Source organism: Simochromis diagramma, unplaced genomic scaffold (genome assembly GCF_900408965.1).
Source record: "Simochromis diagramma unplaced genomic scaffold, fSimDia1.1 OVJJ01000304.1, whole genome shotgun sequence".
Taxonomy (NCBI): Eukaryota; Metazoa; Chordata; class Actinopteri; order Cichliformes; family Cichlidae; genus Simochromis; species Simochromis diagramma.
Window position 1 is genome coordinate 21,291,311 of NW_024387030.1, and position 19,944 is coordinate 21,311,254.

Below are 19,944 nucleotides of genomic sequence, written 5' to 3' on the forward strand. Positions count from 1 at the left end.
TGAATTGTAGTAAACCTTTAATACGCTTTGATCATTAAGATATAGCTCATAATTCTTTACAGTACAAATAATTGTTCCCGTGGCAACACCTCAAGAAAGCAAATCTGATCACAGCAGTGTAATGTTCACAGTTCAGCTGTGGGTTTAACAGCCTATCATTGATGGTTTAGAACATAAGAGCGGTGTAAGGCACTATTAACCTGATGTGTGTATTAAATGATGTGCGCAACTTATGTTGATTGTTTTTATAAATGATCTGATGAATGAAATCTGGGCAGGATTTATCTCCTCTCCTTTCAGAATGTTCTATTGTATCCTCTACTAAAGGGGATAATAAAGGAAGCACCAAGGCATCTTCCCTTTAGCACTAAAAGCTCTTATTATAGCTATGCAGATGGTTTCTGTTCATGTTACTTAGTCAGGAACTGAGGAAAATCTGACTACCTGACATTTCTCGTGTGTGACTCTGGGTCTCCTACCTGTTGGATACACCCAAAACAGCTCATTCAGGAGGCATCTAGGAGGCGTCCGTGTCACATGCCAGAACCAATGAAACTGGTTCCTTCTCTTGTTTGCACACAGCTCTATCTGAATACAATTTAATCACATTCCCTTCTTTTCAAGGTGAATAAAGCTCAGTCGGTTTCACACAAGACTCTTTTTGATATTGTTAGCCATCATGTTGATCATTCACCAAATTACTGACACTGGCCTCAGTTCGTTTTGAAGCTGAGTTTGAACTCTTCAAGTTCATTCTCATAGATATGAACTGAAGCTCATGTGTCCTGGGGAGGAGTCAGTCTGTGATTTGATCAACAGGTATGTATGATGCACAGTTCGTGTGATAAAACATGCCAACCTGGCAGAATTGATTTTTTCAAATGACATAATAAAGGTAAGCGTCAATGTGAGGTGGCATGCAGTGTGCTGGAAAAAGTAAAAGAAAAAAAAATCAAAATTCGATCTAGTTTTTTTTTTCTTTTTTCCAAAATGAGACAGGAAGTGAACTCACAGAATTTTTTTTTGTCTGCTATCACTCTTTCAATATGGTGTACCACAGAACCAGTCAGAATGTCCCTCAGAACAATCACAAGTACCACAGTGTGTTAGTGACGTTAAACTCCAGAGACAGACTCTGTGTGGCGGATCTAAGCTTGGCTGCCTCACAGGAACTTTGTTTTGAGCGTGATGCTGGGAGAGGACTTCCCAGTGCTGTGGGCAGCTGGGTTAGCACTGCTAGCTTTAATATTCAAACTCTCCTGATTTCCTTTGATGGCAGCTTGAAGACGAGACTTCAGGTGAGGCGATGTTGTGATGAGTGACCTGTAGGAGGAAGGAAAATATATAACCACCTGCTTCATATTCACTGATCCTTTGTCTTTTGAAAACATTAAAAGCAGCATGACAAAACATGGCTTTGCTCTGCATGACATGATTTAATTACTGATGGAGACTGCCAATCTCTCCTTCACAGGTAGGGTGAAACTACAGTGGAAATGATTTTGAACTATATGAAAATCATCCAAAAGTTCCTGGAGATCAATAAAATCCTAAAACCTCAGAGAGGAGTCATACAATGCTTTTTCCTACAGCCTATAATCACATTATTGTAAAAAAAGCAGGAAAATAAAATATTCACGAATCCCAGAAATCAACATGTAATCTACATTAAAAAAAAAACAAATTATGAAAGAGCTAAAAAGGTTGCTTGTACAGTTCAGTCCACTGAGAGCAGCAGGAGCATGTCATACAAACCAAACCAGACCCGTATGCAACAAAATAATTGCACACATCACTACCAACCTGAAGACAGCTGGGTGCTGAGGGCCAAAGCGCATCAGATCCTTGAGTGCCGAATCATGAAGAGACCTGGATGGCAGGGGAGCAGAGCTAAGGGCATTTTCGTCCAGGAGAAAGGAGATGAGGAGGGGCAGCAAGACTGCCACCAGCTGAGGACCTGAAGGGCAAAATACACAAAACATGGGAACAAGCTTCAGATGGGGGAGAATGTTTTATCTGTTAAATATCTCAGCAAAAGCTGGATGGACTTGTACCTTTGCTCAAGGAAGCTTATTTAAACCAGTAATTTAGTCACCTTTAAGTTCTCACAGCAGACACATTCATCTTTCACGCACACCTACAGCCAAATTTGAATCACTGGTTAACCAAACTAACATTTCACAGCTTCTCACTTCAGTGCGTGGTTGTGAAGGGCTGCATGCTGGTTAATCAGGAAGGGAAGGAGAACACATCAGATATGCGAGCAGTGAATACTGAGAAGGATTAGCACATTTAGAGCACAAATCAGGCTGCTGCACTCCACCACTATCCTCCTTTGGACAGAGAGCCTTGCTTTACCTTCTTCCATTCTATCATCTCCTGACTCCACCATGTCTCTGCTACAGACTCTACTCACACTGTGATTCATCAGCTGCCTGGATCAAAGCCTCCATCGCTCGGATCCCCTCCAAGACTCCAAGCAGCTCCTGTGGAGTTTGAGGACGACTCCGCTCCACCTTCTGAGGAGGAAGCATATGCTGAAATCACCTGAACAATGCCTTCTACTGATCATATAGGTTTTTATTTCATTTTCCCTTAGTGTACATGCAAGCATCAGTACAGAAAGAAAATTAAACATATTACAAAAAATAATATATATATTATTAATGAACATAAAGCAACTCAGATACTCATGTATGGTAAATAAGTTTGGTTGGATACCTGGAGGAATCGAATCAATGTCGGACCAAGGGCCTGGATGTATGGGATGGCCACACCGGGCTGAGCCTGAAACACTGTCGTTAGCAGCTGACAACAGTGACTCACAACCTAGAGCAGAGAAGGGAGGAAACACTGTCACTGTCGAACCCCACACTTACTCAAATATCGACTTAGAGGAACATAACTCTATCCTTAATCCAGAGTTTTACTGGTCTGGAAGAATATGGCGTACCCCAAACTGTCTAGATTAACGATGTCAAACTCTTTTACATTGTGGGCCCACATTGACTTGAAGTGAAACTATTTTATCTCGCTGTAAAGACGTTTTCCTACATATTTAATCCCTGAGATATTCTAATATAAGAGTTTTATTACATGATAAAGGAATGCCACTATAGTGAATGAAAAATCTGTAGGGACAACTCTTTGATGTCATAAAATTTAAGCACAAGGTGTAAAACTTTGGTAGCTCATTTCCCTAAATGTCCTCTAATCACGAAACACAGTTTTGTTAACTTGCAGAAAATGTCCTGTTTTAATGTGGACCCACTTTAAAAACAAAAACAAAACAAACAAACAAAAAAAAGTCTACATTTAATTGTGAAACCTTTCTGCTGCTTAATTCTTTATCTAACCCATAATTACTTCGGTGCCGTGTGAAACTGGATTTGGGAGAGTTGGGAAATTATAAGGAGCAAAAACTGTGAAACATATTAAATGAAATTACAGTTAAAAGTTTGAAATTTATGCCCCACATTTTTCAACGCTGTCCAGTGGACTGGATGGAGTTTTTGCTGGGCCAATTGTGGTCCCCGGGCCTTGTGTTTGACACCACTGGGGCGATCGTAGCTCAAGAGTTGGCAGCTCGAATTGTAATTGGAAGGTTGCCGGTTCGAGCCCCGGCTCCGACAGTCTCGGTCGTTGTGTCCTTGGGCAAGACACTTCACGTTTCCTACTGGTGGTGGTCAGAGGGCCTGGTGGTGCCAGTGTCCGCCAGCCTCGTCTCTGTCAGTGCGCCCCAGGGTGGCTGTGGCTACAATGTAGCTGCCATCACCTGTGTGTGAATGTGTGTGTGAATGGGTGGATGACTGGATGTGTAAAGCGCTTTGGGGTCCTTAAGGACTAGTAAAGCGCTGTACAAATACAGGCCATTTACCATTTACCACTGGTCTAGTTAATGGCAACAGAAATATGTGGCGGAAAAACCACTTTGAGGCACAAACTGTATATGAAAGATGGTCATTGCCACACTGTATACATTGTTCCTTTTAAAGAAAACAAACAAAAAGCACTGATTGTCAAAACACAAGGTTGAAATGACTGAAACTGCAGAATGCTGCATGCTCAGTTCATAATGATTTCTCTGTCACAAGTTGTTAGTAAATGAGCAAACCCTACTTTATGCTACTCTCCGAGTCTGAAACAGACCCGAATTAACTTCACGGTGTATTCAGTAAAACTTGAAATTAGTGGCTGAGCTCACAAAGTCAACAGGAAAGTGTTTACTAAGGTTAACAGCAAAGGCGCCGAGGGCTGTTTTTATATAGACCTCTATACTACCTGAGGTCTTGCAGACACTCTCTGGCTTTTAGAATGTCCATCTTCTAAGAGAGGTCATGGTCAGAATATAGCCTAACTATCAGATATTACCAGAGGGTCTTTGGAGTCTATGCTGGTGGTGAAGCGCTGCAGACAGAGCTTGTGCAGAGGCTCAATGGTACAGACATCAGGACCAGCAGATAGCAGGAAGACGGTCAGAGCGGTGAGGAGGCTGACCTTGTCTACAACACAGCTGGAAGGCCCTGAAATTACACAAAGAAACAATTTCAGGCATTCTCTTCAGTGTTTGGTAGTTTAGCATTTTTCTGCCAGTGGCTGTAATTTTTAATCCGTCAGTGTGGAGTCTACAGTTCTCTCCATCACCTCTCTGGCCATAGGGAGTACTGCTAATGAGGACTTTATTATTAGCACAGAAATACCTTACAGCTTTATTGCATAGTGCCTGTAGGTATATGGGTGGCAAATTGAAGATTTTTTAGAAGCACTTGCTAAAACTACAGAGAGCTGCACGTTTGTAAGTTACATTTACACTGTACGTACCACTGTCCCAAAATGTTAGAAGTGTATTTAGAGCAGATTGCAGCAGCAGGTTCCAGGATCCTCGACATTTCTCTTGTCTGCTCATGGGTGAAGTCAAGACGGACTTCAGAGCCTGAATAGCCGCCTGGATGACCACACTCAGACAAGCCCCACCTGCCGATTCAACTGCTGAAGCACCTGTAAGCAAGTTTAACATCATCATTGATGTCAAACATGATCACTGAGTGGACAAAATACTTATACATTTTACTGAAGTCCATTTCTAAACTTGCAGAAACACAATTTATTGTTATTTTCAGCTCTGACAGTTTGGCTTTGAAGGAGAGAAGATGTGCTTATTTAAAAACTGAATGAGATGCTGTTAACGTCCACCCGATTAATCCTGACTCTCTTTTAGTTTTGTTTTTGGTAAATGTCACTTTTATGTATTTATGTCACTTTTATGTGACAATGTCAGTTTAATTATTTACTTTATGTGTATAAAATGCTCTTGGTATAGACGTTTTTACTTTGTTACTTCACAGTTAGTATAACACCCACCTTAGCCACATTAATAACATAAATTATTTATGGACATTACAGTCTAAATTATTTGTCTTAACCTGTTTGCGCGCTGGGCTGGTGGACCAACTCTCTCAGGACTCCCAGCAGCAAGTAGAGGACAGTGGGGAGAATGGACACACTGCCTACAAAGAGGACAGACAGCCATCAAACCAACAACAGACCAATAAAAGGAGATGCATCGCATGTGTGTCCATTTGCATAGATATTTGGCTAGACAAACTGAAGGATTATGGGTATGCAACCTATGCAGATGTGCTCTCCTCCAAAAAACCAACACACAGCCCAGAGCCCTTCAGTAGTAAGTAGCTAAAACTCAAGGGCTCTAATACAACCATGCCAGTCCCTTTATTGTTGTGTTAGCATGAGAAAATGGGTGATTCATGCTCTCACCTTCAGGAGAGCAGATGGACGGCAGCTCAGAAAGCACACAAAGAGCTGATGCTACCAGACGACAGTCGCTGTCTGTCCACGCTGAGCCTCCAGGACCTAAATGCACACCCCAAAAATACTGATAGGTTTATATGTGCAGACACTTTTATCCGCAAGAATGAAGGAATGCTACTTTGGAATTTTTAAAAAAAAATTTTGTTTTTGACAGTAGCTACAAAAATCTTTGTCTTGTGCTTGTCTAGCCAATCATACACCACTGACAGAGAGTATCTGAAATGAAGTTCCCTTGAGTCCTTCCATTTATTTATTTCTTCTCCCTCTCTGCAGCAGCCCTCCCTGTTCCCATCCATCTCCTTACCAATTGGACTAGTTCCAGCCAGTTTGGGGCTCAGCTGTGGGATTTTCCGGACCAGTACACAGAGGCAGAGCTCCAGGGCACCAAAAACCAGTGAGTGACCAGGAACCAAACCACCAGTGTCTCGCCCCTCCCCAAACTCTGGAAGTGTTTCCTTCTCTGCTGCGCCATCATCCACTAAGAAACATTAAAGTTAAATAGTACGAAAGGAGCATTTAAATTATTCTGTTTGGCAACAATCTAGATAGGTTCAGACATATACAAACTGGATCTAAAAATTACAGATTACAATTATTAGAACTGTTGAGACCTGATGAGAAAGATTCAATGTAGCAGGAAGTTCCAGAAAAAGATAAAAAGTGAAGCTTGCGTTACGATTTTGTTGAGATCAGAAAGGAATTTTTGCCGTCTGGTTGTAAAAATGGTTTATTGCTTCCCTTGGTTGAGAAGCTGGTTTTACTCCTCTAAGAGGATTTATTGAACACAAAAGAAATGATACATAAACGAGTGAGGTATCTCACTATTGGAAGCACTTTCTGGCTTGACCACTACTACTATATCTTACTAAGACAGACCAATCATTTCAAGGACACGGGATCCCCTGATCCCCTTTATAACAGCCCCTGAACAAGACCAGGCATTCTCTGTGTGTTTCTTCCACATCCCAAGGAGGGCATCGCTTATTTTAAAGAGAAAACAGAGTGATATATCTCCCCTGTGCAAAGACAGTGACTTTGGCTGGCTGTGGCGCAGACAAGCTAGCTCTACCATCCAGTGCCTGCTGGGCCAGTAAAGAGCAATCAAAATTAGAGACTGGTGCTGGTGTCAGTTCCATGTAATTTATATGTGCGAGACAGACTATTTTTTTATTTTTTTGCCTGTCCCGTTTGGCTCTTTTGCCATCAGAATTATTGTCTAAAGGCAAAGAAAGATGCCCAACGGATTTACTTTACCAAATTGACCATCCCAGCCTTGCCATAATGGTCCCTTTGATTCACCTTTTATTGTTTATTTTATTTTCACTTGCTGAATACGGGATAGACTTGACTGGAGGAAAGAAGGGGAGAAAGAGCTGAGAAGAGGGACGGGGGAGAAGGGCAAAAAACAAAAACCAACAGAATGGGCAGAAAAAAAAAGAAAGAAAAAGAAAATGCATCTATCGATCACCTGGATCACCTGTTGAGAAAGAAAAAAGAAAACAAGCAGAAGAGAACAAGAGTAATAGAATAAACAACATCACAATGATATATGGGAATATGACAGTAAATACTAAATATTAAACATTATTGTGCAGCACATAAGATCAACAGAACACAGTGTGCTTTGAGGTAGGAGCCAAAAAGGGTGTAGTTTGTGGGTGTGATCACCCGTGTGTACACCTGTGAGCATGGACGTGCTTGTTGTTTTAAAAGGTTCCTTCATGTAATGATCTGCTAGAGGGTGTGGGGGGGCCACAGCCCCGTCCCCCAGGGCATGAAGCAGGTATGGAGGAGATCAAAACTCCAGACATCCAGAGGCCCTCAGAACACAAGAGACCAAGGAAGACCAACAGAGGGGCAGCCGCGCCACTGTCCCAGAAAGAGCTGAGGAGAGTCCCAGATGAGGGGTCACTCAGCAGCCGCGGAGCAGAAGCCAGGGGGGGTTGCAGTGATGCGCCCGTGAGCTCCGCCGGCAGCCAGCTGTGCCTGAGTGACCGAGCCCCAGGCCGAGAGGCTGGGGGCACCCCACCTCCGAAGTGGCCCGAGCGAGCCCCAGGCTCCAGGCCCCGATAAGCGGCCGCCAAGGAGTGAGCCGGTGTGTACCTGGACGCCCATCCCCAGACACAAAGAACCACCAACGCACCGATGTCTGAGGGAGTCCGCCACTGGCAGGGGAAGTAGTGGTGGGGGGAGATAGACCTCCAAACCTTGGAGGGCCTGAGATGTCCCCAGAGAGGTGGCATCTGATACCCAACCTGACATATAGACACAGACATACAGGCACACACAGACACAAACATCCATTCCCACCCTCATGCTCTCATATGCACTTACTCCACACTCAACCAACGTGGAGACAGACATAGACAGACACTGTACACACAATCACACTCCCCAAGCGTACTCTACGAAACGGGTCTAGGTACCCTTGCCCCTGGAGGGGGGAACTGCACCCAGACCCAGGTGGTGTTACCCTTTTCCCTGCGGTGGGGAGAGGCAGACCGCCCTGACTCCGCAGCAGCAGGGAGGCCCCACACCCCAGACCGCAGTCGGACGGCCAACTCCTCCCCCTAGCCCCCCCCGCTCCAGCAGGCCGCAGAGAATGGGGGTGTGAGAAGACTCCAAACCTCCCTCCACCCGCTCATTGTAGTGTTGATGCATGTGTGTTCTAAGGTGCATTTAAAACCCAGGAGGGCATGGAGCTACCTGCCAGAGAGCAGCAGGTAAGCGCATAGCCCCTCCTGCTAGCCCTCAATGTCTACGTGTATTTAAAATTGAGAGGTGGGCAACGACGGCAGGGGTGAGGTGTACACCCTGATGGTCTTTTGGAGTCCGTGTAGCGTGCCCACCCCCAAGATCCTATATGTATGTGTAATGAGAGTGTGAGTAATGTGAATGTCCAAGTTGTGGGATAAAATTGAGGCAGAGGCAGCCAGAAGGGGACAGGGGGGGGGGGGGGGGGGGTAGCCTCCTCTGCACCCTGGTGACATACCCCTACTCCAAGGCCCTGCATATGTGGGTGGTTGTGGTGGAGCGGGAAGAGGGAGGCAGCTGGAGATGGGGAGGGAAGGAAGGGAGGGGCAAGTGACCCCTCCCTGGGGCCAGCTCCCCCGCTGACCCCAGTAGGCACCCCCATACTCTGCAACCCGCCAGGGAAAGGGGGCACAGGCCCATCCGGACCGGGGCCCAGTACAGCAGCGCCGCCCGGCCCCACAGAGCCCGGGACAGTCCACCCAACCCCACCACAGAGAAAACTGCACCCACCCCACCATCCACTCATCTTCCAGACTACATAAGACAATAGACGCCCAGGCTGAGATCTTCCTCCACCTCTCCTGTATCTCCCCCTCCTGCAGAGAGAGTTCCTGAAGAGAGGAAAGCTCCTGCAAGATGTAACAATCTCCCTCACCAGTTGAAGAGCCCCCCAGGTGGCTCGACGCACCGGCGGCACCCTGCTCCAGGGCTGGGCCCCCATGCACCCACCCGCCCACAACCCCGGCAACACACCAACAAGGACCCAAGCCCCCGAGGCCCGGCCCGGGCCCCAGCCCAGAGACGGAGCGCCCCCAGAACCTCACGCCCATCCCGGACCCACTCAGGGGCAGCCAGGCTACCAGGTCAGTAACCCACGTCCGTCAGCACAGACCCTCCCCTAGCCCCGCTGCACGCAGACACGAGGAAACTGTCACCTGAGAGCCAACAGAGCCCCTAACCGGACATGACCGCTACCCCGGATTGAGCCCCCCAAGGAAGATGCCTCCGGGGAACCCCCCGACGCCCTAAGCCTGTCCCTACCCCCACACCAATCACAACAGTGAAGGCGGGACCAAACTATGACCCCCCACCCCCACTTGGTGATGGAGCTGATCAAAGGAGCCCAGAGCAATTGATCTGATGTGGTGGCAGAGGCTGTATCAAGACTAATGTAATCTAATAGATAATTTCTATATTGGTTAGAATTAAGATTATTTTTATTTTTCCAGTTCATGAGGACTGTTTTCTTGGCTATGCATAGGGCAGTGAAAACCATATGGGCTATATTCTTTTCTGAAGTGACATTATCTAAGCTGCCCAACAAACACACTAAAGGGGAAGTTGGAATGTTACATTTCAGACACTTTGATAAGTCTTCACATATCTCGCGCCAAAACTTCTGAACTGGTGGACAGAACCAAAGAGCGTGGATATAATTGTCCGGTGAATTGGTTTGACAGTGTGAGCAGTTGTTGGTAGCCATAAAGCCCATCTTGAACATCCGATGACCTGTATAGTGCACTCTATGTAATATTTTGTATTGAATTAATTGAAGACTGGGATTTCTAATTAGATGAAAGGTTTTTAAGCAAATCTGAGACCAGAAGTTTTGGTCTAAGTTAACTGATAAATCCGCTTCCCATTTTGCAATAGGAAGTGATATTGATTCATCTGTTTTAGAAAGCATTCTGTATATTTTGGAAAGTAATTTGGGGGTTTTAAGAGTAAGAAATTGAACCACACTTGGTGGTGTTTCTAGTTCAACTTGACCCGGTTTAAATTTCTTTTTTACTATGGATTTAATTTGTTGATATTCTAAAAATCTTTTCTTGTTGATCCCATATTGTGTAACTAGTCCGTCAGACAGACTATTTAAAAGTAGTCAGGGGACCCTGCATCCTTGAAGTAACTGATCTAACTTACATAGATGTGGTAGTAGTAGAGTTGGTGTGGTTAGTCACACCAGAAAGCGCTTCCCGTACTGAGATACCACGTGAGGTTTCAAAAAGAAGAAGCAGAATAATCTTTTTAGAATCAGAATACTTTATTAATCCCTAAGGAAATTTTGTGTTTACTTACCTTCAGCACTGTGGCGTTTCTCCCTGATGTGCTCATGAGCAGCAGCTACAATTCGCTGCAATAAATCCAACACAGCGAGCTGAACTGATACAGACTCTCTGGTCACCATGAGTCTGTGGAGGACGCTGAGTAGCTCCACGCTCAGAGCCTAAACAGACAAAGAAAGTCAGCACTCGACCAATGCAGTTTATTATTAGGAGTTAAATGAGCTTTGAATGACCCTTTCTAGGTGAGCGCATGTAGAGTGAAGCAGCAAACCATGCAACACAGAGAGAGATGACAGCCATTAATATTAATTGAGGTTTTAGGTTTTTGTTGTGCCAGCTAAAAAAAAAAAAAAAACAACTACTATTATTTACACTACCCTATATTGCATTTAACTGTACAGAAGAGTCATAACTTCACGTCATTATTCACTGGGAAATAAATACTGCACATATAGAATTGCCAGTCAAATTCAATCCTGTACAATTTAGTTTGGATTCTAGTGTCGAAAGGCTAATGTTTCAAATCGTGTTTACTGTGAAAACTAGTAAAAGCTGTGCCTCACCTGGTCATTTCCAATCTTTGCTCGGGGCCACAAAACTTCCAGCAGCACCTGCAGAGCTCTCAGACAGGAGGTGATGGTCTCCATCTGGTCCTCTGAATGTGGAGAACAGAGAAACTCCACGCTGATCCCTGAATGCGAGACCAACATGATTAAAGTCAATACAATAGGACAGAATTTAATACATAAACACATTTTACTCAGCAGTTATAACCAGTTTGTTACCAAGTATGAGGTGCAATCTGTCAGTATTAATGTCTTCCGGACTCTTTGCTCCACCCACAGAGCTTCTGTTTCCCATGGAGGTAGGTGTTGCTGGTCTAGATAGGTTAGCAGGTGCTTCATCTGACATCACGAAACCTGCACACACACGTAAAGTAACAGATACTTTTACATGTATCTGCTTATTACAATGAAAGAACAGCGGTATTAAGAGTGAGAAGGAGGAATACTAACCTGTGCTGTGGAGCCAGAGGGAGGTGGCATGGAGGATGGGAGCCCAGGACGATGTGTAATGACGTCTTGCTTGGCTGACAGTCTCTGCTGTGTAGAAGGAACCTCCTGCATGAGAAAGAGGGAGAGGAAAAAAATAAAGAAACACCATATCTCTCAAAATAAAATCATCTAATCACAGCTGTGGTCCTGATTCCTTTATTAGGGGAGAAAAGCTATCTATACCTGGCCCTATATGAAAAAAAGAAATCAAAACAAGTTTATATCAGGACTATGAATAGCAGCTCCCCTAACAAAAATGCATAATATGTAACTGAATACATCAGCTCAGTAAAAGTAAGTTACTTTGTGTCAAACACAACACCAGGAAATAGGCTTTTGCGATATCATGACATTCAACAACCCCCAGCAAAGCTCTATACTTTGCAAAACATGCAAGAAAACTGGGGGTGAAAATAAAAAAAAACTTGTCCAAATGTATAAACAACTGGGTTATGGTTAACAAAGTTATCACGTTTTGATGTTACAGTACTTTTTAAAACATTGTTTGCCTGGAATATGTGCTGTAGATATGAAATATACTTCTTAGTGAAAAATTATTCACAAATTTGTGCTGGAAATTCTCTCCCACCTGTTGCAGGTAGCTGTGATGAGTACTCCTGTGGGAGGGTCAGTAGTGCATAGTCCTGTAGTGCTGCCAGCCATAGACGGCTCAGTGTCGATAGCTCTGATTGGACCAACTTCAGAAGGCCCGCCCCTCCTGACTCAGAGCCTGAGCTGTCACTGGCCAGAGAGGAGACCGATGGGTCAGCTGGTCTATGAGAGCTTTCTTTTTGTTTGCTCCTCTGAACAGCTACAATGTAAACCTGACAGAAATGAAGAAAACCACAGAAAATTGCAGCAATAATTTAATTTATTTTCTGTAGAAATATTTATGATTGATACACAATACTCATTATCTAGATAATATCTTGCCAAAAACAAGATGTTGGAGACATTTGGTGCTTAGGGCTGTTATTAAAAACACTATCAAGTCATTCTGCCTAACACGCAACAAGTTGTTATCAGGAGAGTATTGAGGTAAGTGCTATTCGAAACATTATCCCGAGCTGTATTATCAAGAATATTTTAGACACACGAATGGACGTTTGGATTCAAGTCTTTGCGCTACTATCGCTGCAGAAAAAAGCAAAACAAAAAGAGAAGTATTTTTGTCTGCAATAAAACATTTCAATAATGATGTAAGATGACGAGAAGATTCCAAAACGAACAACTAAAAAGGGTAAATACTCACCTCAGCCCAGGCTTTGAGAACAGCCAGTGTCTCCATGGCAGCAGCAGCCTCATTGTACAGCTGGCTTGACGCTTCCCTTCCACTCTGGACCTTAGCCAATGAGGAGACAAGGAGCTGGTGGACACGTCGCAGGTCACGGAGGTCACTGACTACACCACTAGCGATCCATGCACTACACACCTGTAGAGGAAAAGGCAGCATTAAAGGTAACACTTTACATCTCTGTTCATTAGCTGACGACCTGCAGGGCAGACAGAATGACCCGAGCAGCGCAGCAGTGAGGATTATGAAAATGATTACTGACAACTGTTCACCTGGCAGGCTTTGGCAGTAATGTCAGGAGGAGCATCAGCGGTGAAGGCGGGTCTGAGAGCAGCTCCAACCTGCAAACACATACAAATGAAAATACTACAGGACTCTGACACAGCAGATTCTGTAGCATCTTTTCAAATAGAAAAAAAGTCAGGATTTTCAGGAGCCCGTTTACCCCTGTGTAGTGTCACCTCTTCTTTTAGTAACTTGCTGTTGATGGCAACTAAAATCAACAGTTCAGATGAGTTACTGATCCTTACATTAGCCTGGTACTGCTCCAGGATCACATGACCAGGAAACTCTGGTTCTGGAATGGCTGAGAACTGTCTGATGATAACCAGGAGTGTTTGGAGTCCTGCTAGTCGCAGCTCATCACTGTGATCTGTTGATGCCATAAACGCCATGCGTACCAGGTCGCCAAGATGGAGGACCAGGAAATCTGAGAGAAACGGGTGAGAGATCAACGATGTCTGAGACATCCAGAAACATAAACCGAGCAAATCCCTGTGAGGTCTTACCAGTGGAGTCATGCAGGCGTTGTTCCTGAGCAAGAGGCATGTCAAAGTGAGCTGGGTCGGCAGTCTCGCACTGTGCTATGATGCGACACACACACTCCATGGCGAAACAACGTGTGGCTGAGCGCAGCGCTGTGAATGGGCCACCAGACTCAGACCGGGCTCTGAAGGCAGAGGAGTCATCATCTTTGCCAGGGTCTGCGTCTTCATCCTCCTGTTTCGACTCCAATGGGGCACGACCATCTTTAACACAGATTTCTAACGTCACAGACGCTATCAGTGACCCATTAACTCATAATCACCAGGTATTATCTTAATCCTCAGTAGTTTTCAAACAAACTGCCAGCTTTGCCAGCTTTTTTCATTCTACACATTCAAAGCAATCATCAATGAAATATTTCTTTTTCAGCTGACCCCTCCCTCCTTTTTTCTGACAGAACCCAAATTCCATAAAATAAAATTCTGTCCTTTAAAAAAAAAAAAAAAATCTTATTCTTTATATAATTTAAGCCCTTTAACTTTTAGTCTGAAAACAGAAATGTAAACTTGAGCTTTTGGGTACTCAAAGAAACAGCTACAGGCTGCCAACCTCCTGAGCCCACCTGTAGTTGCAGACAGGACATCTTTGCAGAGCTTCAGCCAGTGGGCCAGTTTGCTGCTGGTGGCACTCGCTGCCATCATATGAACCAGAGTCTCTTGAATGTCCTTCCTCAGACTGAAGTCTGACTCCCGGTCCAGCAGAATGAACAGAGCACCTTCGAGACCGACCTCTTTTATAGTGACATCTGCTCAGACAGATCGAAAGGATTAGGTGAGCAAAGATGTAGAAGAGAGGTGCGCTGCAATAAACTGCTCATATGCTACAAACAGAAGCAAGTAACTGTGTGTAAGTGAAATTTAATGATAATACAAAATCAAGAAAATTTCACTGCACAAAGAGAGCTTCACAAGCAATGAAACACACATCAATAAAAACGTGAGATCAACAGAAGTCAGACAACAACAGTGAGCTGAAGGGCCAGAGAATAAAGTTGGTGAAAAAGAAAACACACTCATTCATTTATTATCAATCCAAACAAAAAAAAAAATGGACTGGTAACACTAACAAACTGAAAAATGCAGTCCTGTTAAAAAAAGAAGGCTGATAATCATCATAGTTTCCATAAAATGTCTGTTTCTTCTCACCAAGTTGCGTGTTGTCTCGTCTTGGGAGCTCTTTGACCAGAGCAATGGCATGCTCAGAGACCTCCAGCGCTTCCCGCTGGACAAGCTGGCGCAAACACGCCACCACGGCCCGGCGCAAACATAGGAACGAGCTGCACAGGTTTGCCTGAAACACAAACACACAGTTCACACACATAACAACTCTACCTGACACTGTACTTTTTCATCAGGGGAAAGCATGCTGCTAAAGACAGTGTTTCATCCAGGAGTTGTTTCCACCAAATCTTCAAGGTCCGCAGCTGCGGACCTTAAAAACAGCCCATCAATATGGAACAGTATTCTCTCAAATAATAATGTTTACAAGTTCCTAAAACTGAGTTTGAGTGGAATACTTTTTTTTTTTTTTTTTAAAGTCTGGCTAACAGCACAAAAAACAAAACCGGTATATTTTTGGGTTTAATATTCACATTAAAAATTCTACAATTATAGAATATTGTGCTTTTAATCAAACTTTGTTGTATGAACAAACTAAAACAATCTACAAACTAATAGTAGCAACACTTTCTCCAGAGGAAACACTGTGGGGGATAAAAAACAACGGAGGAACTTTTTGTCAGAACTGCACTTGAGGCTGTTAATGTGTTAGCTGAAAAGCAAACAAAGTGAGAGTAAATAGTAAATTAAGAATAAACACTCAAAGAATAAGAAAAAAAACTTAATTAATACTGTAAAACAGGGAAAAAGGTTAAAATTCTGCGAACAGAAAACTGAGCTGACAGGATTCATTCCAACAGAATGGTGTGTTCATAAGTGACGGGGAGCTGTGTTAAAACAGAGTGTCAGTGACACAGTGACTCTGGGCGAAATGGGCATCTTTTTTGAGATCACATTTAAAACTGTTATTTATAACAAATTTCTGAGCTAGCATACCCTGAAAAATGCAACTGTAAAAGTAGTACAAATAGGCACTATACAACTACTATACTACTGTGTTAACAGCCTGAGGTGTGTCTAAAAATCTCACTACGCCTTCCTAAGATATGTTCCAATACCTAGCTGATGTATAGATATTTCCACTAACAGTTAAGCAGATGGTGATGTTTGTGGAAAATCAATTTTGTGGTTTTTCCTGGATGCAAAAATGTCAGCTAAGGAAGAACAGCCAAGTCTGAAGCTGCTAATCAGGATCCTGATTAAACAAAGCCACAAAAGCAATCATTTTGTGCTTAAATAAAGAAATAATATAAAAATAATCTAAAATCTTTCCTATCTGTCTAAGTTCTCAGGATATTTATTGTGAAAGGAACTTTGTGTGAAGAGTATTTTTATCGCCCAGACCAAGGTCACAGCAGCAGAAAGGTCACAATGAAAAAAAGAAAAAAGAAAAAAAAGAGATTACAAAGCTAAAACTGAGAGACAGCAGCTGCGGACCTTGGAAAAAAAAAAAAAGAACCTACCAATACGGAATAATCCAACAAGATCTCCTGTAAGACAGAATGATCAAAAACAACACACACTATAAATCTGGACGAACTCTAATTTCGACACAGCAGAGAAACATGGCAGGAAATGCAGTATGCAGAGATGAAATATGAATCCAGTCGAGTTTGGACAAGTTGTGTCTGTCAAACAGGAAGCATGATGATGTTTAACAACATTTTATCAAAACTGAACCCAACAACCCTATAACAGCCATGACCGTGTATAAAAACCTTTTTGTACTCAATGTCCCTCTGCGATTAATAAAGTCTCTCTGATAGAATAGAATAGAGAACAGAATAGAATAATCCTTTAATTGTCCCACAAGGGGAAATTTGGTTGTAACAGCAGCATAATGAAAAACACATATACAAACAAACAGTACACAGCACACATACACAACATACACATGCACATTTTTTTTTACACATTTACATCAAGGTCAATAGTTACCAAAAACAGAGTTCTGTATAGTTATTGATATTAAATAAAATTAAATACAGATAAGAGGCCCAGGTTGTAGTGTGAATCGGTTGATAAGATACAGCACAGATGTAAACATCTATGTTTGTTGGGAGCTATATTGATTGTACAGTCTGACAGCTGCAGGAAGGAAGGACCTGCAGAAATGCTCCTTCATGCATCTAGGAGCATGGATAAAGTCTCTCCCTGAAACACCATATTTTAACATATTTTAATAATAAACATCTAGTGACAAATCAGGAAAAAAAATCAGAATATTTGTCAAATATTTTGCAATTATTTGTTCTTTTTACCCCGAGTCACCTCAAATGGGCTGGCATTCATCAGCCTATCAGTCCACTGTTTATCTCAGCTGTCAATATGCCGGGTTTTCACATCTATTTACTCTAGAGGAGGGTGTAAAGCTACATTTGTGAAAGCAATCTGATTTGTGGCGATGACTCAATTAACCTCTTTTTCAAGGTCTCCCTTGAAAAAGAGGTTTTTAATCTCAATGGGATCTTCCTGGTTAAATAAAGGTTAATAAATAAATAAATAAACCTCACTTCCGCCCCATGACAGCGACACTGATGGTGTAATTATGTAATCAAACTGTTTATCATAGGGAAAGTGTCATTTTTAGAACATTTGAGCCCGATGTTAGCTAGTTAGCTTATAAATAGCTGCTACTTTTACACCCAGTACTTTGTCAGCTATCTGGTGATGGGTCACATGTTTTATCTGTTGACAGTAACTAACTGTGACAATATAGTAGTAATAAATAAGTATGTTTATGCACATTTTCTTATGTTAGAGTCTTGATTTAAGTTCAGGACATGAGGCTTGAGGTGAGAAGGAAGAGGAAGAGATGGAAATGATGCAGGAGAGAGTAGTGGTGGATGAGGCAGATGAAGAGAAGGAAATGATAATAATTACACCACTGTATTTCGCATTAAGTGGAAAAAAATCCTAACCTTAATGTTCCTGAGTGAAAAACTGATTGCCCTCTAAACCCAATAACTGGCTGGGCTACCCTGGAGCCAGCAAAAACTGCTATCAAGCCTTTGTGATAACTGGCTTCTACAGCTGTGGAGGGATTTGGAGCCACTCATCTTTGCAGAACCACTGGAGGGTTTTCGAGCATAAACCCCCTTTTTAAAGTCATGCCACAGCATCTCAATTGGATTCAGGTCAAGATTTTGAGTAGGCCAATCCAAAGTTGTCTTTTTGTTTTCCTTAAGCCATTCAGAGGCGGACTTGCTGATGTGTTTTGATTTCATTGTCCTGCTGAGAAACCCAAGTGTGCTTCAACTTGAAATCACTATTTCACACAGGGTAGATTTGGATTTTTTTCCCCCTTAACAATAAACACCATTTAGAATCTGCGTTTCATGTTGACTTGTGTTATTTTTGACTAATATTTACATTTTTTGATGATCTGAAACATTTTAGTGTGACAAACATACAAAAAGAGTTATTTGTGACTGAGGCTTTACAGAAGTAGAGTTTTAAGCTTTGGTGTTTACAATATCAATGAATAATCATAAGGTGAGGTTTAAAAAAATATACCTTCTTTGCCAGAAAATGTGATAAATGTCAACTTTTTTGGTCCTTGTTTTCTTTTGTAAATACAAAAAAAGGTTTCTTGACCAGTGTTTCCCAACCACTATGTGCCGCGAGAAATGAGTAGGTATGCCTAGGAAGATTATCTGGTTCCAACTGATTAGTACTCTAAATCACCAGCGTGAGTAATAGGCAGAACAATTACATTCTCTTCCACTAGAAACCAGTACAACTACCTGCTATAATTAAATAGAATGCCAACTGCCAGTAAAACAGTCATGCTGTGAGTGAGACAACGCGGCAAGTATAAATATTTGAAAAGAATCTGACCTGGGTCCTGGAGAAAATCCTGACCCAGATGAAGGCCCTAGCATGAGTAGTGGCCAGAAGAAAGCAAAAAAGGTATCCTGGGGACAAATCAAAACCAATTCTGCTATGCCTGGTGCATAGGGAAAAATGATCAATATGCTTTTTGTGACCTTTTTGTTTGGTGGTGTGCCGTGTGATTTTTCTAATGTGAAATATGTGGCGTGGCTCCAAAAGGTTGGGAAATACTGTTCTAGTCAGCTTACAGAAAAGAAAAAGCTATAGAAAGCCATGCCTCCTCAGGTGTACTTACACAGAGTGCAGGTACAAGGCTGGTCAGGTTGACGTGTGGAGGTGAGAACATGTGCAGCTGTTGCAAACAGGAAATGGCCCTGGCCTGAACAAGACAGTCTGGACTGTCTTGCATCACTCCACATGCAACCAGACAGCTGGAGCGCAGACCAGACACTGCTGCGCCATTACCTGGAGTCAAAAACACAAATCACTTACACATCCCTAAAACATTCTCTAATTTTGAAACTGTCCTTGGGTATGACAAAGGGGTTCCATACCCTGCAGGTCTGGGCCCAAACAGGTGATCAGGCAATGCAGGCAGCGTCCTAGGCTGTAGTGCACCTCAGGGTGGGTGGGTGGAGTGGAGAGCAGCAGCCGGAGCACGAGAGTGAACGATGGTTCCGCATGGGTTCTATAAAGACCACCTGACAGGTCGACCACCAGAGAAAGACTGTGGAGAGACCAGGTCTGGACACAGAGATACACAAAAGGTATGACCAGCAAGAAGGGAAAAAAACCAAAAAAACCCAAAAACAAAACAGAAACCTGGTCCAGTCTTAACTTTCTCACCTTAAATCCTTTATACCTTGAGACTTGAACAAATCAAACGAAGCACCCTTTGCAGAGCAGAAGGAATGCACATCAAGTTGCCTATTAGCCAACCCTTCTCCTGATTTAAGCAACAGTTGGGTGGGGCTTTTGTGCTCACACCTAGAGCTTAGACTTTAGCTTAGCTTGTTATTCTCCGATGTAAACGTGGTTCTTATATCTTTTACATTTGTACATATAGAGTCAAACATACAGATATTCCCCCACTTGTCCCTAAGCAAGTTGCAGATTATACCAGATACTGCACTTAAAGTGTACCTCTAATTCCAAGTCACTTAAAACAA

The 19,944-nt window shown here is 43.0% G+C and overlaps 1 protein-coding gene across 1 annotated transcript; it reads right to left on the reverse strand.

The window, feature by feature from the left end:
- On the reverse strand, positions 1 to 19,519 carry heatr5a (HEAT repeat containing 5a; the record flags this gene model as incomplete). Its single annotated transcript, XM_040041722.1, has 23 exons — positions 1 to 1,323; positions 1,804 to 1,957; positions 2,417 to 2,519; positions 2,722 to 2,829; positions 4,372 to 4,523; positions 4,822 to 4,998; positions 5,424 to 5,507; positions 5,776 to 5,871; positions 6,134 to 6,307; positions 10,663 to 10,810; positions 11,213 to 11,340; positions 11,435 to 11,569; positions 11,666 to 11,770; positions 12,294 to 12,528; positions 12,957 to 13,136; positions 13,271 to 13,339; positions 13,529 to 13,707; positions 13,787 to 14,026; positions 14,386 to 14,568; positions 14,969 to 15,113; positions 16,405 to 16,431; positions 19,071 to 19,240; positions 19,330 to 19,519. Coding segments are annotated over 23 exons (3,342 nt in total), but the record flags the coding sequence as incomplete, so codon positions are not given.
- Between the last annotated feature and the right edge of the window lie 425 nt (positions 19,520 to 19,944).